This window comes from Pipistrellus hanaki (genome assembly GCF_964339955.1).
Source record: "Pipistrellus hanaki genome assembly, chromosome: 9".
Classification (NCBI taxonomy): Eukaryota; Metazoa; Chordata; class Mammalia; order Chiroptera; family Vespertilionidae; genus Pipistrellus; species Pipistrellus hanaki.
Window position 1 is genome coordinate 9206891 of NC_140511.1, and position 23375 is coordinate 9230265.

Sequence of the window (23375 nt, forward strand, 5' to 3'; positions counted from 1 at the left end):
TTTCCCGTTGGTGTGCATGGCTTTAGCACTGCGGGCCAACGGACGAGGGAGAACGAGGCTGGCCCAGACTCAGGCTGCTTTCTGGCTGGCCCTAAGAAGAGAGCGTGATGCGGCCCCAGGCCATGCACACCTCTCCCCACACTGTCCTCCAGCTACAGATGGCTTTCCAGGGTTTCTACCAGGAAGCAGTTAAGCCCCTAACTCCCTCCTCTGGCTTCAAAGATTTGTGGGAAAGAAACAGGATATTCTTTATACCCCCTGAAAAACACTGCAGGTGTTGAGGGGAGATAACAAGATGAAAATGACAACCCCCCCCCCCCCCCCCACACACACACACACACAAAGGGAAAAAACAAAGGAGCTAGTCTTCCATTGGCACCTTCCCTTACCAACAGCTACAGCACCGGAGACATGCAAGTCCCATCAGCCAAGGAAAGCAGGTTATCTGACCTCTGCAGAGGGGCGTATCAGGCCCTCTCAGTGACCTACAAGATGCCCAGGAGCTCTTGGGAACTCTAGCTCCTCACACTAATGCAGGTTAACAAACCGGGGCAGTCAGAGAAGAGAGAGTATGCCATGAGCAGGAATGGGGAGGAGAGAACTTAGATGGATGTGCAAGGAGAGGGCTCTGCCCGCCTAGTGCACTGCTGCGAGCATTTCCAGGACCCAGAGTGAAAAACATTCAATTGTTGGTGATCTAATAATCTCCTTCCCCTTGGGCTATTTTTAAACAATTAACACTTAGTTTTTAGTTGTTTAATTCCAAAGAGAAGAGTGATGAAGCCACTTCTGATAAGAGTAAAGATAAGAGAATATGAAAGCTCTAACAGAGATCCAGGGTTTCGGGGTGCAAGCCAGAAAAGCTCAGTGGCAAAGGGGAACACTGATCAGGTTCCGGGTGGCTACCCAGAGAACACATGACTATTCAACCTCAAACCCACCTCCCTTCCCAGCCCTGGGGTCTCCATCTTCCCCGGGGCAGGACACGTGTCCCCCATAGCTTTCTTGCTTCAAAAATTAAAGCCCAGCATCCCAAGATCACTCTGAAAATACTTTTGCACAGACATCCCTCCTCAACCGTGCCTGCCTGGAGCTCATCCGAGGTTATCAAACAACTTGGCCGTGAACGACTGCCTTAACCTTCAGAGGGAGGGTCAGCCAGACGGGAAGACCAGAAGGAAGGGAAGAGGGAGGCCTTTGTAAGGCTGGAGGGGTGGCTTCCAGAGAAGACCTTAGATTGTGCTAGTTTCTGAAGAGACAACTGTTGAGGAAATGGGGTGAACAGAAGCTTGTGAGGGTGTGGGTACTGGGACCTGGTTGTGTGGTTACTCTTGGGCTGTGAATTTTGCTGTTGTAGAACAGAATATTCGGTAAAGCTAAAGCCTATGTACAAAACATAAGCATTAACACAGTAAAATGCTCAATGAAAACACAAACTATTAGGGTTACATTTTTTTCCTCAATCAGTCTCATTTCATCCATTTGGAGAGAGTTGCTAGGACACCAAGGCTTCCAAAGGCTTTCAGTAATCAAGGCATCCAGCCAGACAGAGGGCGAGCACCAGGTTCAAATCTGCACACAGAACCTTAGGAAAATGGACTAGTGGTTGAGCCAAGTCAAAGCAGGATAGCCTTGGAGCCACAGCAGCTTCCCACTGGTTTTTATATTTGAAGACAGCCTTAGGCAGGAATATCATAATTTCAAGACCAAACTAAATATCATTTTAGCTACCATCTGCATCCCCCTCAAGGAATTGCAAGCTGAGGGGGACAGACCATTTTTGCATAATATACACACTTTCATTTACGAACATTGAATACAGACTTTCTATACACACATTACCTATATAATAAAAATGTACATGGCATGAGTATACGTCACTGTATAAATATAGAGTTTTAGAAATCTTGAACCCGCGCTTCCTGTTCACATCAGCTTCTCTTCTTCCTCCCAATCAGGTCCATCATTTAGGAGTTGGGCAAAAGGGACAAGTGTCATTTGTGTTGGTCTGGGCCCAGAATTTGATACACTGGAAATAAAGAAAGACATACCTCAAGTTTATCTGGAAAGATGGAGGGAGGAAGGAAGGAAGGGAGGAAAGGAGCGCTATTATAGTTCAATGGGTGTAAGGAATATCTACTAAATCACCCCCAAAGAATCTTCAGAGGTGGACCTGTTCTTTCATAGGAAACATTAACAACCTGCTAATAACAGTGTGCAGCTGCTTTTTGTTGAATATCCAGGCTTGCTCCTTCTAATGATCCATTCAGGCTTAGATGAATTTCCATCTGCTAAAATCTTATTCAGGATTTTCCCTTACCAAGAACTTAGATGTAAATTCAGTTCCACCTACTGTTAAAACTCAATGAACAAAATATAGTAAAAAAAGAAATCATCCCTGCTGCTGAGGGACTTAACTCTGCTTGGTAACAAAGTGATGGGAATGACTGTCAGTGTGGAAAGATAATCTTTAATAGACTTCAATTCTGTTAGTGGAGTTACTGATCTCATACCCAGGCTCTCTATTCCATTTCTCTCATCTAAGCAGTCTCCTTTCAATGCTATATTTGAAACAACAGTTAGATACGTATATCTTACTGTCAGTTTCTCAAATAAGTGACCTATCAGTGCTCTGGTGTGAACTGCTTATCAAGTCTCCAAAGGCAGTGTTTCCCAAACTTCTCTCATGATGAGAATCACCTGGTGGAGTTGTTAAAATACAGATTCCTGAATCCCAACTAAGAAGTGCTAAACTAGAATTTTTGGGAACGTATAGGTAAAATTGTATACTTAACTAGAGCTCACTAAGTTAAGTATAGGTAAAATTGTATACTTAACTAGTACTCACTAAGTTAAATATACAATTTTACCTATATGTTCCCAAAAATTCTAGTTTAGCACTTCTTAGTTGGGATTCAGGAATCTGTAGTTTAACAACTCCACCAGGTGATTCTCATCATGAGAGAAGTTTGGGAAACACTGTCCTAAAGGAGCTGGAAGATCCCAGCTGCAGTATTCTGAATTCTGCTGATATTTAAGACACAAGTTACTAAAAATCTTATGTTTAGATGTTTTGGTTTGATTTTGTTAACCCCCACCTGAGGATATTTCTACACACCCAGACCCCAGGGGGAATGGGGGTTGAAGCCATGAACTGAGGCTCTAACCAATTAGCACACTGGCCAGGGCAATATGTTTAGATATTAATGCTGAGCATCAACACTAAAATATGCAAGAGAAATTCTCAGTTGTCAGTAAATAAAGAGTTGGAAATGGGAAAGGAGTGTATCACCCACCTCCTTATGCAACACGTGGGAACATGCCATTGGATGCAGCTCGCTGGGCTGGACCAGCTTCTGGCACATGAGACACAGCTTACAGGTGGCTGGAGCCTGCAGAACAGAGGAGAGATGGCCAAAGGTAAGACAATAAGAAAGCTCTGGGTCTCCTTGCCTTTCATGCCCATGACTCCACCTGGTGTTTCCATTCAGTGAAAAAATTTTACACCAGAAGAAGTAAAAGTTCAAATACAGATTCTTGCCAAAAGTACTTACATTTTCCCAGTTGGGGCTGCCAACAACCCGGCTGTTGAGATAATGGTTTCCTCCTACACTCCATCTGTAAACCTGCCCCTCCTGCTGACATCGCTCCCCACCTTCCCATCCTAGTTTTCGAAGAAAATGAGTCTTACATGTGAAGACCTTCCAGGATATGACACTTGTGCAGAAGGCAAGAACATTGGGGTATTGATTTGGGCCAATGGAGCAGGGAACAAGGCCCGGATCCGACCGAGTGGCTGCGGGCAGAAACATTGTGAGAGTCTGAGTCACAGGGCATGGGACTAAAGGAAATCACTTAGCTCCCAGTCCAGCAGAGGAAGAAAGCAGACTAGGCACTGCTGGCTGCAGCAATGCTTCCCTCCCCAAGTTTTTCTGAAAACTGCCTCTTCCTCAGCCTCTCAGCAGGTCTGCGTTCTCCCCCCAGGACCTTGTCTTACCTGAGTGCTTGCTGCCACTCGCTCACGTTCTGCCAATCGTGCAGCTACCAACTGGATCAGTTCCTCCATGGTCAGGCCTGCCATGGTGGTACGGGCCGTCTTGATTTGCTGAAGAATGTTGGTCATCTGGGCCCTAAAAAAGAGGGAAATATTTATGTATACTCATGAGGAAAATCCATAAAACCTCTCCTGTAGCCCCTCTGACAATTTTTTAAAAATTAGTCCTTAAAGACACTTACTTATTGCATTGTGGGAACCGAGCCAGCAGTTTTTCCAGGATCTTCTCTAGTTTGTCTACTGGTTGGGGCCGGGGAGTTTCAGTAGAAGCCTTAACACCGCCCAAGCCTGGGGGAGGCGGGATGGAGGCGGCAGGGGGCATGTGTGGACCATGGGAGCCAACAAGGGAACCCAAGCCAGGGCTATTTCTCCCATGGGAGCCAGGAAGGGGTGGGGAAGGCTGGCTGGGCTGGGAAAGGGCAGGGTTCAGGATTGGGAAAGACAAGGAACGGGGATCTGCACTGGGCATAACCATGGGCATTGTGACCTGCCCAATGGAGAAGGGCATCCGAGGAACCAAAGAGGGATTGGGCTGAAACACCTGAAGCATGAAGTCTGTCTGCAGAGGGGAAGAGGTGGAGGACGCAAGAGAAAGGAAGAAATCAATGAGCAACTCTTACACCAAATAAAACCAACAATAACCAGTAATAATATTAAAACAAGCCAAAACTGGTTTGGCTCAGTGGTAGAGTGTCGGTCTGCGGACTGAAGGGTCCCAGGTTTGATTCTGGTCAGAGGCATGTACATTGGTTGTGGGCGCATCCCTGGTAGGGGGTATGCAGGAGGCAGCTAATCAATGATTCTCTCTCATCGATGTTTCCAGCTCTTTATCCCTGTCCCTTCCTCTCTGTAAAAAAATCAATAAAATATATATATAAAAAGAAAACAGTATCTTCTTAAAAAAAACAAGTGAAGGACTCTGGTTTTGTCACAGAAAGCCTGACTACCAAAACCTGCATTCTTACCTCGGACGGGGGCGGAGGCAGAGTGGGAGTAGGGATCTGAGGAAGGCTGCTCAGCTTGGCCCCGTTCCGCACCAGCTGGATGTGACTGTTAAACTGGTCCTAGAAAGGAGAAAAGGAAGGCATGATCCGAGCTGAGTGAGCCTCCCTAGAAACACACCCACATCCCGTCTGAAGGACACAGAGGGAATGGTAGATAAGCTCTCAGTGGGGAAGCCAAGTTCCCTGCCCATCATCAGTGTTTAAGCAAAGTCTAACTCAAACTCAGTGATCCCCATCACTGCACTTACCCGGACATTCTTTTTCATCATCCGGACTCCATTTAGTCTTGTCTCCCACTCCTGTTTGGAACGAACTGTGTCTAGTGTTGGGGGAGTTGACCTTTCAAGAAACCAACAGGAATTTACAGAATTAAAGAAAACCTAACCCTCAGCACTCTGAGATAGCCTTAAAAAAATGGCCAATGGACCTGGAGAGGAGAGGTCGAACCAGATGTAAGAGAAGGCCAAGGATCTAGGTCGTGTGCCTCACTTTATCTCCAGCATCTTTTAAGCCAAGTATTGGAGAAAGAGAACCAACCACTGAGCCAGGGGTCTTATCTGCCTGAAAAGGCCACAGGGTTCTCCAGATTCCATGGCAAGAAGAGAAATGACGACATAAGAAACGAGTCTCCAAGGATATTTGATTTGCTTCCATAGCATAAAAGAAAATGTGAAATAACACAATAGAAAACACAAAATGGTAAGACTGCAGAGAGGAAGAATTAGAGAATGCAGAAGTTAGAATACAGGAAGAGAAATCACAGAACAATTACTACTGCACAGACAGAGATGACCTTGAAATTCCTGTGATGATACAGTAAGTGCCAGACTAGCTGGCCTAGGGTTTCAACCCTAAAGAAAAGAAAAGAAAACAAAACAAAACCCACAACACTGCAGGACCATTAACATTCTAGAATGGGACAATACCTACTTGAGGTAAGTAAGGTGCAGCTCTGCCTCTTTTTCAGCTTCTTCTAGCTTCAACACCAGCAGTTCTTTCCGACTCTCTAGTGATAAGACCTAGGAAAACACACACACATACTTGATTAATTTTACATATACAGAGCTTAGTTAACAAAATAAATACTTAGTGGCTATATGGTGTAATATTTATATGGTTTAGTGGTTAATACTATTATCAAAAGGATAAATCACCTAGAAGCCAAAAATCAAAGCCTTCAATATAGCAACTCTTCTCACCTCTGCCTTCCAGGCCCGTTCTGTCTCTTCCATAATGTTCTGATTTATTTCACCATCCTGATTCTTGAGTCTATCCAGTTCCATTTCCCACACCTCTCTGGAAGATAAGAAATGAAGAACAAGACTAAGGGGAGAAAGACAGCAAGGCAAAGTAAAATCCAAAATTAGTCTGCCAAGTATGTTACAGGAAGTTTTATTCTAAGTAATAACTATAGATATAGACAAATAATGTTTAAAGTGGTTGCATAAAGGCAAGTAAAATCTGAACCTTAAAATGTTCATATCTCCACTTGCTAAAATAGGGTTACCCAGACCAGGAAAAAGAGTGTCCTTGGAACTAAAACCCACTGCAGGTAAAATGTCCTTCTATGATCAAGAAGGGCTCAAAATCATTATGGCCTCCGACTTATTTCCAACTTATCTGAAGAATGCAGGACAAAAAACAGGCATTCATTTAATACTAATCTCTAAGTCACTACTAAGCACACTTACTGGGTTACTGATGTTACTAGTCTCTTAGCTGTAGTGAACATTCTTCAAAAGGAAGAAACCTTCTCTGTAGACTTCAGGCCTTCACATTCCCATCGGTTTCCTCTCTGACACTCCCACCTCTAGGTGTAATATCGACACTGATTAGGATGACCGCTGCCTGTCTAGTACTGAGGGATTTCCCAGGATGGGGGGCAGACTATAAATGCCAACGATAGGACAGAGCCAGCAAAAGAAATTCCTTATATTACACTTGACTGTAATAAGCTTTATGGCTGAAAGGAACAGGATTATCCAGATTAGTTGACAGAATATTAAAAAGTTTAAATTATTTTAAAAAGATGAAAAGGTTGAAAAGAGCTACATCTTTAAAACGTTCCCAGTTTTCTTCAGTGAGAGGAACAGTTTTCTTCACTCCTTCTGTGTTCTTAGAAGCCTTACATATTAAATTGCTGCAGTCTCTTCTTTCGCTTGACCCAATGCTCCACACACCCTGTGCTCTGCGTGTGTGTCACACATATGCACACACCTTGGTGCAGTCTTGATCCCCAGGCCTGTTTGGGGCTTGTGTGGGAGGCAAACAATTGGCATGTCTCTCTCACATTGCTATCTATCTCTCCCTTTCTCTCTCTCTCTCTCTCTCTCTTTCTCTCTCTCTCTCTCTCCCCCACCCCCCATCCCTTCCACTCTTTCTAAAAATCAATGGGAAAAGATCCTACAGTGAAGATTAACAACAAAAACAAAAAAGAATATAACATAAAAGTTTTAACTCTTCTATTTATTGGTGGTATAAACCTAGATAAGTTAATCTTCTTAGGCCTCAGTTTCATCTGAGAAATAAGTAGTACCTATATCACAGGATTCATGGGAGAGTTCCCTAAGAAAACACACATAAAGAATTTAATAAAGTGCCTAAAACATGGGATGTATCCAAAAAACATTATTTTTAAAGTATTCTTAACTCAATTTCTCACAATTACACTACTAACAAAGAACCATTATTATACTGCTTTCCAGTCTTTTCAAATAGGTACTTATATAAATACTGGAGGCCCGGTGCATGAATCCATGCTCTGGTGGGGACTCTCAGCCTATGCCCTCCCTTAATCCGGGATCCCTTGGGAAATGTTGGGACTGTCAGGAACAGCAGTTTGACATCCCCCAAGTGATGTAGTAGTGTGCAAAGCAGAGCCTGAGCCCGGGCCAGGCGCTGCACCGTTTCCACTCACCCCTGAGCCGCTACGCCTGCGCCACCACCGCAGCTTGGCAGCACTACCATGGAGGGGAGAGGTTCGCACTGCCACAGCTGCACTTGCCAGCTGAGAGCCCACCAACTGGCGCCTGTTGGTCAGCTGAGAGGTGCTCCCACTGTGGGAATGCACTGACCACCAGGCGGCAGCTCCTGCATTAAGCATCTGCCCCCTAATGGTCAGTGCACATCATAGAGACGGGACAAACAATCAACAAGTCAAACAATCGACCGGTTGTTTAGGGTTTTATATATATACTGAGGCCCGATGCATGAAGATTCGTGCAAGAATAGGCCTTCGCTCTGGCTGGAGTGACCTTTCCTCCTTTGCTCCAGCCCTGCCACCTTCCTGTAGCTCCCTCCACTACCCCCCAACCCCACCATAGTAGGCATCCCGCTCTGCCTTAGCTGCCACCATCTTTGTTGCGTCAATTTGCATATTCCCTCCTTACTGGCTGTGGGCGCCACCATCTTTGCTGTGGAGTGATGGTCAATTTGCACATTCCATTTTTATTTTATATACCGTATTTTTTGGACCATAAGACGCACCGGACCATAAGACGCACCAGTTTTTAGAGAAGGGAAATGAAGAAAAAAAGATTCCGAAACAAATAGTGTCCTAAAATATTTTATGTGCATTAAAACCCAACATCACAGTCATAAACACATGTAATCAACCCTGTAAAGTAAACAATAGCATTTAGAACCATTTTAGAGCCGGGCAAGCACACAGAGACCACACAGAGCCGGGCAAGTAAAAAAACTTTTTTTTTACAGTATATGTGTAGGCTATATTTGGACCATAAGACGCAGGGACTTTTCCCCCCCACTTCTGGGGGGAAAAAAGTGAGTCTTATGGTCCGAAAAATACGGTATATATGGACTAGAGGCCTGGTGCATTCATGCACCGGTGGGGTTCCTCAACCTGGCCTGCACCCTCTCACAATCCGGGACCCCTCAGGAAATGTTGGACTGCCAGTTTCAGCCAGGAGCCTGTGGGCCTGCATTGAATGTCTGCCCCCTGGTGGTCAATGCGCATCATAGCAACCAGTCAAACGTTTGACAAGTCGCTTAGGGTTTTATATTATCCTATATAATAAAAGCTATTATGCAAATCAACCAAACAGTGGAATGACCGGTAGCTATGATGCTCACTGACCACCAGGGGGCAGACACTCAATGCAGGAGCTGCCCTGGTGGTCAGTGCGCTCCCACTGGGGGAGTGTTGCTCAGCCAGAAGCTCTGAGCTGGGCTCACAGCTGGCAAGTGGTGGTAGGAGAGGCTCCACCTCTGCGGCAATGCTAAGGATGCCCGACTGCCGGCTTAGGCCCACTGCCCACCAGCTGGACATCTTCCGAGGGCTCCCGGACTGTGAGAGGGCACAGGCTTGGCTGAGGGACACCCCCCCTGGAGTGCCTCTAGTAGATAAATAAGTCCATTATATGTTTCTCAAAGACTGCAATATTTATTTTACTCTTTCAGCCTCATGTATTTTTCTGTATCATTAAGTATTCTTCAAAAACATCTTCCTTCAGAGAAACTAAAATAAATGTAGTATACACTTGTTCCACCACAAGTGCTGGTGAAAATCAGATGATTTTATTTATCTTTAAATATATATTTATTGATTTGAGAGAGGAAGGGAGAGGGAGAGGTAGACAGAAACATCAATGATGAGAAAGAATCATTGATTGGCTGCCTCCTACATGCCCCCTACTGGAGATCGAGCCCATAATCCAGGCATGTGCTATTGGCTGGAATTGAACCCAGGGACCCTTAAGTCCCCAGGCCGACTACCCACTGAGCCAAACAAGCTAGGGCAAAATCAGGTGATTTAAAAGAGAGAAGCAGATGATAAGTGTTATGTGATATTCTCAGTAGTCAGAGAGAAAACTAAAATTTACGACATCAAATTTTAGCCCCAAATACCTTCCTTTCAGAATACATTACTCCCTAGGCAAAGCAAAAGGGACTGTTGGGTAACTTAATACTATATAGGAGTTAGCTGTCCTGAATATGGAGTAGGTTATGAAATCCTTTTCTCTGAAACTAATACAAATCAATATAGAATGAATGAGATCAGACATAAAGCAGAAAACATTTATCCTGGGATGAACTGTAAGTTTATTTTTCATGAGGCTAGAATTCTTCTTTGATCCAATTTAATTCAACAACATTTACTGAGCAGTGTAGTGATAGGCATTCTGCTAAAACCTTGGGTATAAGGTACCCAGTCCCTGCCCCCAAGAAGCTCACAATCTAGTAGTTTTCTGGGTTAACGAAAGAAAGAAACAAGAAAATTCGGGACAGAACAAATAGCATGTGCTAAGGCCAAATCAGTGAGAGCGCACCAAGCTAAGGAAGCAGGCATTGGGTATATAAGTCCAACATTTGGTGTAGTCTGGCTGGGGAAACAAATGACAGTGTCACTAGCACAGAGACAGCAGTAAAAACCTAGGTATGAAAGAAATAATTTAGAATAGCAGTTTGCAAAACATGGCTCATAGTGCCTAACACCCCTTGAGGGCCTGGTCTATGAAGCAATAACTAATTTCATAATTAAAATTAACATTATTTACCTTCTTCTCATCCTTCTGTGAGTCTAATGGAGTTTTCCTGAGACCATAAGACAAGTGATATTATCATCTCTGCCAGCTAATGAAATATATGCTTTTGTGTTCTTATGTTTTCTAGCATTTTCTAAGATAAGTTTTGAGTATAATTTAATCTGTCAATTTTTTCTTTCTCAATTTTTCTATTGTACTCTTCCTAGCAATTTTTAGCAATACTTGCTATAATCTTTATAATCTCATATTGTCCAATAAAACATTGCTTTAAAACTTCAAAGTTCTTCATGTATCTTGGTAGAAACAAATATTTTTTGTTACTTTGCTTTGCAATAATATCTAAACATTTTTTAAAGCCTAGCCAGTATGGCTGAGTTGGTCAAGCGCTGACCTATAACCTGGAGGTTTGCTGGTTCGATTCCCAGTAAGGGCACATGCCCGAATTGGAGGCTTGATCCTAAGTGTGGGGCATGCAGGAGGTAACCGATCAATTATTCTCTCTCATCACTGATGTTTCTATTACTATCTCTCTCTCTCTTCTTCTCCCTTTCTCTCTGAAATCTATCAAAAATATATTTTAAAAAAAGATTTTGCTGCAAATCTGAAGAATGTAGTTAAGATCTCATCTGTGGAATTTGTAATTTTGCTTTACAAATAAATCTATGAGCCTGACTAGACTTGCTATTTTGTTTATATTCATCTAGTGTTGGCACCAACTCATCACCAAAGATGATGTTGTGTGTGAATTCTTGGCAACAGACACAAGTGATGCTCACATAATACAAGTTGAATAACTTTTGAATCTCATGGTTTATCCTAGAACCACTATGCTGATCCTTACAGTGCAATATAGTATAAAAACTATAGTGGATAAAAAATACTGGCACAGGAGGGGGGTGGTTAGAGATCAACCAAAGGACTTGTATGCATGAATATTAGCATAACCAATGAGCAAAGACACTGGGGCGGTGGGGGCTTGTCCTTGGGGTGGGAGTGGTGGGGGAAGGGGTTCAATGAGAGGGGTAAAAGAGACATATGTAATACTTTAAACAATTAAAAAAAAAAAAAAGGGAAATGAAAAGCATACAGATTGAAAACCAAGAAATAAAAACTTTAAAAGTATTCACACAACAAGATTGTCCATGTATACAACCTGAAATAAATATACAGATAAACTCTCAGAAATAGTAAATAAATTTAGATGAAAGGTCAATCTACAAAAATAAATAAATAGGCACCATACAAAATCAGGCATCAAATTATATCACCAACTACTGTATTCTTTTTACTGGCACATATTTGCAGTTGGGGGTGGGGGGACATTACAAACAATGTTTATTCAATCTCAATCCTTAAGTAAACATCATTTTAATGTCCTGATCTGATGAAATACTACATGCCAAAGTGTTTATCTCAAGAAAAACACTTGAGAAAATCTAAGCTGTGAGCTGAACTAACCTCTTTTTTCATGGAGATACTATTTTACTTTACAGGACAATTGATATATAAATTATGGATATTTGAACTTGAGAATTTGGTAGACATATTCTTGAAAATAAATGAATAAGTCTTGTTATTTCAAAGAAAACTGACAATATTGCCAATAATAAAGTTAATGCTTTCAAGCAAAACTTAGAATTTTAAAAATCTGTGCCAGCCAATTGGAGCTTGAAGGCTTCAAAGTACTTATAAAGACTATTCTGATAACATCAATAGTGATAGAAACCAGTGATTTTCAACCAGAATGCCACAAGAATTTTTAAACATGTAATACCTATTTAATTAGGGACACTGATCTCTTTTCCCTTAGACTGTCAAAGGAAAAAAAAAGACAACATCCAACACAATAGCTGTTCTATGTTAAATCAAAATTATACCTATTTTTTGTCAGGTCAGCAAAAAGTATATTTTTTTGGTGTGCTGCAGAATTTTAGTTATTAGTTTGAGATGACAATCGCTGATATAAACTAATGTGATTCTTAAACTACATATTATAAAATAAAATGTGTCAGCACTTGGAAGATCTGAGTAACTCCGAACCAATGTTTCCTAAATTATCAATGCACTGTGTTACCAAATCAACGCTGGGACCCACCTGTAACCCCAGAATTGGTAGAAAGATGATCTAAAGCTGAAGATATCCAAGGTTCAACAGATGTAGAAAATAAGCCTCTGAGAGCTTCCTTTATCTGACTAAAACAGCAACTTCAGAGAAATAAGGCTATTATAAATTTCTCTTAGAGCATTTTTACTCTGAGGAGAGAATGCAAATAAAAACTACCTCAGATCCCTTCTCCAGGGGAGTTTTATGACCCTAAAAGAGACAGACTATTTGTCTTTCCACAAAGTCCCATAAGTACTCTCTCTCGTACTTCTTTTATTTTTTTAATATATTTTATTGATTTTTACAGAGAGGAAGGGAGAGGGATTGAGTTAGAAACATCAATGAGAGAGAATCATGGATCAGCTGCCTCTTGCACATTCCCCACTGGGTACATGCCCTTGACCGGCAGGTACATGCCCTTGACCGGAATCGAACCTGGGACCCTTCAGTCTGCAGACCAACGCTCTATCCACTGAGCCAAACTGGTTGGGGCTCTCTTGTACTTCTAAGAAGTCATTTATTTTACCCTAATTGCCTTTCTCACCTCTCCCCTTCCTTTTAAGATGGTATAAAGCCCCAAATGCACGTGGGAGGTATTTCATGAGCTAATCATTACTGAGTTCACGTAGCACATGTACACTGTGAGTTTTCCCCCTCCTATTATCCTGCCTTTTGTCAGTTTAATTCACAGCCTCGGATGTTGAACCTAATAAAGGTAAAAGATTTTCCTCTCCTGCATAACATACTTAAAAGATCCATTCCAGGCCGAAACCGGTTTGGCTCAGTGGATAGAGCGTCGGCCTGCGGACTGAAAGGTCCCAGGTTCGATTCCGGTCAAGGGCATATACTTTGGTTGCGGGCACAACCCCAGTGGGAGGTGTGCACGAGGCAGCTGATCAATGATTCTCTCTCATCGATGTTTCTAACTCTCTATCCCTCTCTCTTCCTCTCTGTAAAAAATCAATAAAATATATTTTTTTAAAAATCCATTCCAAGTACAAGGCAAGCAAATGGACTCTAATGTAACAGTACAAAAAGTTCACTGGTGTGGTTTCAGAATATTCAATGCAATTAACCTTTAAGAAACTAACATCTGTCAAGTTCTGGGGAACTATCAAAAAAGAATAGCCACAATTACCCAAAAGGCTGTTAAAATACTCTTCGCTCCACCTCAGAGCCAACCGTCAGCTGCCTGCAGCCTAACACCAGAGAACCCCTGCCTCCAGCCACGCTGGTAGGGTAGGGTGCCCCAGGGACATTTCAAGGTCCCCACCACCACCACCACCACCACCACCAACTCAGCTTTCGGCTGCCCTCATCTACCGCCATGGGAATGATCCGTCTCCAGAGAAGCCGCTGCCTTCGCCTGTGCCGCTGCCCACCTCGCAGATCCTCCTCTTAGGCCTAGCCATGAGGCTCGCTTGACCTTCTTGGAAAACCTGTTACCTCTGCTTCGGGTCATGGCCCGTGCGCCTCCACCCATGCTTCCTGTGCCTCCGGCTGTGGTGTGAGGCCCACCTCCCAAGTGCACCAGAATTACCTTGCCAACTGCGAGACTGCTATCAACCACCAGATCCGCTTGGAGCTGCACACCTCCTACATGTATCTATCTGTCCACTGTCTTCTGTTTCGACTGTCGGGACCAGGCCTTGAAGCACTTCGCTACCTTCTTGAGGCAGTAGAGGGAGGAGACAGTCGAGAGAGGAGTGGAAGCAAGCCCAGACATGGATGAGGCTGCAGAACCAGCGAGGGGGGCGGATCCACCTGTGAGATATCAGGAGGCCTGACCGCAACCAATGGGAGAGCGGCCTGAAAGCCACGGAAAGCGCCTGGCACGTGGCGAGGATGGCGAAGCAAAGCCTGCTCAATCCGCGCCAGCTGGCCACCACCAAGAACGGTGCCCACCTGCACGATTTCCTGGCGCATCACTGCCTGCCCAGGAGGTGAAGTTCATCTACAACTTGGGAGTCAGTATCAGCGAACTGTGCTGGCTGGGAGCCCCACATCCAGCCCGGAGAGTCCCTAGACACACTCGCTCTCCGTGCCAGCGAGAACTGCGCCGGACCGCCCCCCCGAAGCCATGGAGCGACTTCCCCTGGTCACGGGGCCCAGCACGCATGTTGCCATATTGCTCTTGCAAAATGTTCAAGTTTTACCATTTCTTCAGATAGAGTTACTGGTTCTTAAATTTAAAAAATAAATGAAATAAAATACTCTTCGCTTTTCTAACTACAGATCTGTGTTTATCACCAGATTTTCTTCATATAATTTAACCAAAAGAACATACTACAATAGATTAAAATAGGGGTGTCGAACTCAATCAGAGAAGGGGCCAAAATCTAAAATCCAGCCTAAATCGCGGGCCGAATGGTTTACTGAACAGTCATAAACTGACAATGTCATAAACTGACAGCGGAGTGCAGTGATGACAGCGCGGTGCGGGCCACATTGCAAGGCCTGGCGGGCTGGATTTGGCCGGCGGGCCTTGTGTTTGACACATGTGGATTAAATGGTAAAAGGAGACAAGAGAATTAAGCTTCTTCCATTAAAGATGCTTACAAATGTAAATGATGTCATTCTACAAACTGCTTTGGGTTAGAAAAAGATTTCTTAGGACACAAACTGTGTGAACTACACAAGATAAAAAGGTAAACTGAACTTATAAAAAATTTAAACTCTTGCACTTCAAAAGACAGTGGCACAAATGCACAGGCAAGTCACAGATTAGGAGAAAGTATTTGCAAATGCCCATCTGATAAAAAGATTATTAAGTAATAAAATACTCAAGAAAACAACATGTTTTTGTTTTTTTCAAATGGGTAAAATACTTGGATACTTCATAAAAGTATGACAAATGGCACCATGTTCTGCTGCTCAGTGGTTAGAGCACCGGCCTTCAGACCAAACACTGAGTCTCAGGTTTGATTCAGTCAAGGACACACACCTGGACTGCAGGTTTAATTCCCACTCCGGCTGGGGCTTGTGTGGGAGGCAAACAAATGTGTCTCTCTCACGTGGATCCCTCTCTCTCTCCCTCTCCCTCTCCCTCCTTCCTTTCCTCTCTCCTTCTTCCCTTCATTCCCCTCGTTCTAAAAATCAAAGGAAAAAATATCCTTGGGTGAGGATTAACAACAAAACAAGTGGCAGCTAAGCACATGAAAAGATACTCCTCATCATGAAAAGATGCTCCATATCAACAGTCATCACGAAAATTCAAATCAAACCATAGTACAATTTAACATGTATTAGAATAGCTAACACTAAGAAGACTGATAATACCAAGTACTGGTGATGGTATAGAATAACTGCAATACTTATACATTGCTAATGGGAATACAAAATAGTATAGCAAGCAACTCTGAAAAAAAGCTTGGCAATTTCTTATAAAGTTCAGCAAATATAGCCCAGCATTTCTATTCCTAAGCATTCATTTATCCAAGAGAAAACATATCCACATAAAAACTTGTACTTGAATACTAGGAGCAGCTTTATAATAGACAAAAAAATGGAAACAAAAATAGTGAGTAAGCACACACACTAATTTGGTGTGATTTTATAATGGACTACTACATAGTAATCAATAATAAATTACCGCCGATGTATGCAACAGCATGATGAATCACAAAAGTTTTATCCTAAACACCACAAAAGGCTATTTATTGTATAATTCTGTTTACATGAAGTTTCAGAAAAGGCAAAACTATAGTGAGAGAAACCAGATCAGTTCGCCAATGGCTGAAGGTGGAAGAGGCAATGGACGCCAGAGTCATGAAAGAATTCTGTAGGAAAGTGGAATTATTTTTCACCATAATTGGGGTGGTAGTTACATGACCATATTTGTCAAAACTCGTTTAAAATGGGTGAATTTTATCATATATAACCTATCTCCATAAAACTGAGTTAAAAAAAATTGTCCTGACCAATGTGGCTCAGTTGATTGGATTCCTCCTGCACACCAAAAGGTTGCTGCTTCGATTCCCAGTCAGGGCACACACCTCGGCTATAGGATCGGACCCCAGTTGGAGTGTGTATGAAGAAGCAACTGATCAATGTTCTTTTCTCTCTCTGTGTCTCTCTCTCCCTTACTCCATTCCTCCACTCCCTTCCTTCTTCTCTCTCTGTGCCTTATTTTTAAAAATGTTTTTATTTTATTCTTTTATTTTTATTTTAGAGAAAGAGGAAGGGAGAGGGAGAAACACTGATGAGAGAAAAACATTGACTGGCTGATGCCTGCACACTCCCTACTAGAGATCGAGCCTAAAACCTGGGCACATGCCCTGACTGGGAATTTAATCAGTAAACTCTCAGTGCATGGGACAACACTTAACCAACTGAGCCACACCAGCCAGGGCTCTTTCTCTGTTCAAAATCAAAATAATTTACAACCTCTAAACCTGCTCCACTTCCAATGTTCACCATCCCAGGCACCCCAGGCATCTCACTGGCAATGCCCCTTTCTCTAACAATCAGCACATCTCACCCACGCTGCCTCAGAAAAGCCCTCTTTGGTTCCTTTGCCACAGATCAGGTCCTCACTTTACATCTTGCTGAAACTCTATCTTCCTGATTCAAATTTATCTGCAATTTGGCCCATCTAAGGTGTAAAACCAGACGTGCCCCCTAAAAACTAAATCTGGAGAGGCCCACTTCCAATAAGGGCAGGGTTGCTCTGAACACACCAACATCCTGCAGATCAAAAACTATAAATTCTAAACGTAATGTAAAGAAGTATCTATTTGAAGGCACTGCAGGACACACAAGAACCAGGCAAAAACTGGAGAAAATCTAGCACTTGGAAGTAGTAAATATCACAGTAGTTTCCTGTTTTGTTTTTTTAATGATTATTTGTCGAAGGGCAAATCCCAGCCAGTTCTATACTGATGGCTAAAATTGAGATAGAAACCTTGCAGGGTTACTATCTCAAAAATAAATTAAAAAAAGAGAGTTACCATAAAATTGGGAGCTACAAAAAGCCTCAATAAGAAAATAAGAAACCTTGCCGAAACCGGTTTGGCTCAGCGGACTGAAAGGTCCCGGGTTCGATTCCGGTCAAGGGAATGTACCTTGGTTGCGAGCACATCCCAGGTAGGGGGTGTGCAAGAGGCAGCTGGTCGATGTCTCTCTCCCTTCCTCTCTGTAAAAAATCAATAAAATATATTAAAAAAGTAAAAAGAAAATAAAAAACCAGGAAAAACCAAGATGATAGCATAGGTAAACACCTGAATTTGCTGCCTCACACAACTACTTACTCTAACTTTTCCCTGTCTACCTACTAGTGCTACCCCCAATATCTTGCAAACATGTTTATTTCTTGCCTCCCCACTGATACCATTTGAGTTTGGGCCACCATTACTCTAACCCCGGTCCTGACAGACTGGTCTTCTAAAGGGTACCCTGTACTATCCCAATCACTTCCCAACTGTCAAAGTCATAGACCTAAAATGCAAATCTCATCCCTTGTTACCCTTCCCACCTTAAAATCCTTCAAAATCTCCATCACCCAAACCCTCTACCAAGTAAGTCTTTTATGATCTGGCTTCTAACTACTTTGGCAGCTCATTCCTCTCCACCTCACATCTGTTGCTACCTCCTTAGGGCCCCCTACCTGCAATGTCTTTCTCCGATTCTTTGCCTGGCCAACTCCCACCACTGCAAATGTTTCTTTCAAAGTTTCAAACCAACAGAAAAACTAATAGAATAGTACAATGAACAAAGATGCCCCTTTTCTAGAGTTAGCAGTTATTACACTTTTTTGCCACATTTATTTTATCTCTCTCTCTGATTCACCTGAAAGTTAGACATCATGAAATTTAAACCCTAAAACCTTAGCAAGTACAACTTTCTACATCACAAATACCATAATCACATTAAAAATATTTAGCATTATAGTATAACCTAAACAGGGGTCTTCAAACTACGGCCCATGGGCCACATGCGGCCCGCAGAGGAGTCTGATCCGGCCCGCCAGGTTTTTTGGGCAGTGAGCGCAGCCGAGGTGTTACAGTAGGAATTAGTAGTTCATATAGTCCGGCCCTCCAGCTCTCTGAGGGACTGTGATCTGGCCCCCACTTTAAAAAGTTTGAGGACCCCTGATATGTAACCTATATTCAAATTTTCCCAATTATTCCAAAATGTCCTTTATAGTTTCTTTAACGCAGGATCAAACCAAGGATGATACATTGCACTTGCTGGTCTTATTTCCCCTTTAAGACTTAATTTTGGAATAATTTCCCTTGGAAAGTCCTCTCTGACTCCCCCTTCTCAATCCGGTTACATGCTTCCTTATTATGCTATTACCATTATGTGATTTTGTAATTATCCATTTATTTACCTATTTCCCCTATTAACCAATAAGCTCCTTGAGGGCTTTTGCTTCTCCAGCCCCATACTGTCTGACTTACAGTAGATATTCAATAAAAGTTAGCCAAATTCATGAAAGAGCTACAAATGGCAAATATGTCTATTATAGACTTAATTGTGCCCCCTACAAGTTTGTATGTTGAAGCCTAATCCCCGATGTGACTGCATTTGAAAACAGGGTGTTTAAGGAGGTAATTAAAATCAAATAACATCATTAGGAAGGGGTTATAATCCAATAGGACTTGGTGTCTTTATAGGAAGAAGCAAGACACCAGGAGTGTGCGTGCAGAGAAAAGGCCATGTGAGAACACAAGAAGGAAGTTGGGTCTGCTAACCAAGAAGAGAGGTCTCACCAGAATCCAACCTTGCCAGCATCTTGACATTGGACTTCAAGCCTCAGGAACTATGAGAAAATAAGTTTCTGCTGTTTAAGCCATCCAGTCTATGGTACTCGATTATGGGAGCCTGAGCATACTAATACAATGGCCAAAATCTTTGTGCCCACAATTCCTATGTTTAATAAATGCTAAATAAAACCTATATCCCAATGCTAGAACAAAGATACACGCAAAAGACTTCTTCCCCTACTTCTGAAAAAATGAACCCCAAATTCAACAGAATGACAGAGAGTATGACATAACATAAAAAAACCCAATTGCATCCTTGAGACTATAAGCAGCAAACTGTTAGTTACCAATCGCCATTTGTAGCTATCCAATCAGATGGTAAAGAAGAGAGATGTGTAGTGTATGGAGCACACACCAAAAGGAAATCTTTCATGGAGCTTAGTTCAAAATTACAGACTCACCTTCCCACCTCTGCCGTTTAAGATACCTGCTGCTAAGTTGCTTACAGGTGCCTACACAGAGACTATGAAGACGATGGCACAGGCCATGTTGTTGGACAGTGGTGGTAGCTGTTTGGATTGACAAAGAAGCCTCGAACAGAGTTCTGCTTGTAATACATTTTCATAATAGCGGGCATATGGATCATCATGAACCCATCTTCTAATCATTATCACTAGATTCTCAACAGGACAACTAATTGGTCTTTAGGCCCTCTTCTATAAACATTCTTTCTCATGTTGACCTTTCACAATTATCATCTTTTATGCTTGGAAAATGATTTAGCAATAAGCTTGCTACTTTTCACTTAGCTCTTTCACACATTAGCAAACCAAGATTTCCTTGATAAACAAAAATACATTTTAGTAGAATTTAAATAAAGTCATCATGGTATTCACAGCTATTCTGATTTCCAAACAGCTCAAGCTAAGAAACCTGAAAGACAGAAAATGTGATCAAAACCTATGCCCATCTTCCTCTTGCTATAGTACCTAGAAGAGGACACAGATCCACTACACAATTCTTTCCAAATAACTTAGAGTGTAACTATTAGAAATTTACTTTTGAATATCACAAATATAATCAAAGTATTCTCATAGACTGAACCTTTAAAAAATCAGGTTATAAAGCAAGTAAAATAAATTGTAGATGCCTATCAAAATATTAATCAAACGGGACCCAACAATCAGCAGCTATTATTTCAAGTATTAATGAATCTCTGAAAGTTCCTTTATTACCTCTAACATAGGGTGTTGGAAAAGTTAAAACTCATTAGAGGATTTTTATTTGTGTACTTGTATTTAAAATAAAAATTAGACTGAAAGAAACTAGAAATACAAATAGGAATGGCCCCTTACGCACATACACAAAGGGTTTTTATTCTTAACTAGTGGCCCAGTGTACGAAATTCCTGCACAGGGGGTGAGGGGTGGGGGGTTGTCCCTCAGCCCGGCCTGCACCCTCTTCAATCTAGGACCCCTCAGGGGACATCCATCTTGAAATCCAGGATGCTGGTTCCTAACTGTTTACCTACCTGCCTGCCTGATCGTCCTTAACCACTCTGCCTGCTGGCCTGCTTGCACCCAACTGCCTCCCCAACTGGTCTTCTTGCCCCCAACTGCCCTCCTTGATGGCCTGCTTGCCCCGAACTGCCCCCATTGCCAGCCTGCCCGCCCCCAACTTCCCTTCCCCCCACCCCACCAGCCTGCTCACCCCCAACTGGCCCCCATGCTGGACTGATTGCCCTTAAACCCCCCACAGCCAGATTGCTTGCCCCCAACTGGCCCCCCCTGCTGGACTGCTTGCCTCTAACTGCCCCCTTCACCAGCCTGATCACCCCCAAATGCCCTCCCCTCCTGGCCTGATCGTCCTTATATGCCTCTACCTTGGCCCTGCCACCATGGCTTTGTCCAGAAGGTATCCCGGTCTAATTAGTATATCACCCTTTTATTAGTAAAGATAGAGGCCTGGTGCACGGGTGGGGGCCAGGCGGTCTGCTCTGAAGGGGGTCACAGATCAGGGTGGGGGTCCCCTTGGGGGGTGGGACCGGCCTGGGCAAGGGGCCTGGGGTGGTTTGCAGGCCAGCCATGCCCCCATTGGGGTGGGGGACCCCGCTGGGGGATGTGGCCAGCCAGGGTGAGAGGATAAAAGCCGTTTTCAGGCTGGCCACATACCCTTCGAGGTGGGAGTCCCCATTGGGGGGCATGGCCTTCCTGGGTGAGGGGCTGAGGGCCATTTGGAGTCCCCTGGCTTTGTCAGGAAGGTTTCCCGATCTAATTAGCATGTTACTTCTTATTAGTATAGAAGATAACATCATTTACCTTCTGCCCTTCTCACAAAGTTTCTCAATTTCAGCTTTCAGATCCTGCTCCTTCTGCAAAAACTCTTTCTTTTCTTTCTCTATCTTCTTCTTTGTTTCTTCTCGCTTTATCGTTACATCCTGGATAGCTTTTAATATCTCCTGAGTCCCACATAATTACAGTCACATACAAACAAAGAAGGAAAAAAATTAGTTCTTTTGGTCTGAAAGTTATTTTCAAATATCACAATTTAACATATTGAATTTAATAAACTAAAATTAAATTGAAGCCTTAACTGGTTTGGCTCAGTGGATAGAGCGTCGGCCTGTGGACTGCAGGGTCCCAGGTTTGATTCCGGTCAAGGGCATGTACCTTGGTTGCCGGCACATCCCCAGTAGGGAGTGTGTAGGAGGCAGCTGATGGATGTTTCTCTCTCATCGATGTTTCTAACTCTCTATCCCTCTCCCTTACTCTCTATAATAAAAATAAATAAATTGAATTGAAGGAAGTTGGCTGATGAGTGGCTCCTAAAGCCAGTATTTAGATGTAAGGAAGACAGTTACAATAAAGTAGATTTCAATTCAAGAGTAGAAAGAATTTCTAACTGTTCAAAAACTTGAACAGCAATAAGCTCTCCATTACTGATGTTCAAATAAAGGCTAAATGAACCAGTCAAGAATGCTGAGAAAGGTATTCTTGCACAGAGTGGGAATTTGTTATTTTTAACAAATATGGTCTTGTTTTGTTTTGTTATGGTTCTATTTTATTACATGTGAGGTTATTTTTTTTCTATTTAATAAATATAAATAAGTGTGTATATATATATATATATATAGATAGATAGATATAGATATAGATACATTAACATGAAGTTAAATTATAAAAAAGTGAAAAAGTTGAAAGATATTGTAAATACCACATGATCTCACTCATATGTAGGATATAATGATCAACATAATTTGATGAACAAAAATAGAGCCAGGAGGTAGGGGGGTTAAAGAACAACCAAAGGACTTGTATGCATGCATATTAGCATAACCAATGGACACAGACACTGGGGCAGTGGAGGCTTACTCAGGGTGGGAATGGTGGGGGGGGGGGTCAATTGGGGGAAAAGGAGACATATGTGAAACTTTAGACAAAAAAAAAAAAAAAAAATTTAAGATGGACCACCACACAAAAAAAGTGATAAAGTTAAGTCACTCCCTAATTCACACCAATTCCATCCACAACGTAATCAATGCATTGTTTTGTGCTTTCATATTTTTCTCCATTCTCAAACAAACACATGTATACTTATGTATCTCACTGTTTTTTTGTGTGTTTTCTTAAATGAGGTTGTTTTATATATGTTATTCTGTATCCTGCTTTCTTTTTCATTTGAAATGAAGATAATGTCAATAAACATAGATCTAACTCAAAATAGCTGCAAATGATATAATGTGCATATATGCAATTTGAACATTCTCTGTCAAGAGCCCATCAGGTTGAAACCAGCTTTTTTTTGTAACTATAAGAGTGTGATAAACACTCTAGATGTGCACACTTTCAAACAGAAACTTCTATTTCTCATAAAACTGAGATTGCTAGGTCACAGTATATGTACATTTTAAATTTTAACCAATAATTCCTAATAACATCTCCCAAAAGGTTATAACAATTCATATTCCTACTAATGTCTGAAAAAGAGTTCATTTTTCCTCAC

General features: G+C 42.3%; 1 protein-coding gene across 4 annotated transcripts in view; it reads right to left on the reverse strand.

Annotated features, from left to right (window-relative positions):
• Nucleotides 1-1445: 1445 nt before the first annotated feature.
• RNF214 (ring finger protein 214) overlaps nucleotides 1446-23375 on the reverse strand; it is a 35361-nt gene continuing 13431 nt past the window's right edge. For all 4 annotated transcript variants that reach the window (XM_084895584.1, XM_084895582.1, XM_084895585.1 and 1 more), the window contains exons 6-15: nucleotides 21692-21831; nucleotides 6258-6354; nucleotides 5989-6077; nucleotides 5307-5397; nucleotides 5020-5118; nucleotides 4237-4613; nucleotides 3998-4130; nucleotides 3692-3796; nucleotides 3297-3392; nucleotides 1446-2029 (exon numbers count right to left, since the gene is read on the reverse strand). In XM_084895584.1, coding sequence (XP_084751710.1) covers nucleotides 1964-2029; nucleotides 3297-3392; nucleotides 3692-3796; nucleotides 3998-4130; nucleotides 4237-4613; nucleotides 5020-5118; nucleotides 5307-5397; nucleotides 5989-6077; nucleotides 6258-6354; nucleotides 21692-21831 — 1293 coding nt within the window. In that variant the 3' untranslated portion in view covers nucleotides 1446-1963. The remainder of the gene's footprint in view (nucleotides 2030-3296; nucleotides 3393-3691; nucleotides 3797-3997; nucleotides 4131-4236; nucleotides 4614-5019; nucleotides 5119-5306; nucleotides 5398-5988; nucleotides 6078-6257; nucleotides 6355-21691; nucleotides 21832-23375) is intronic.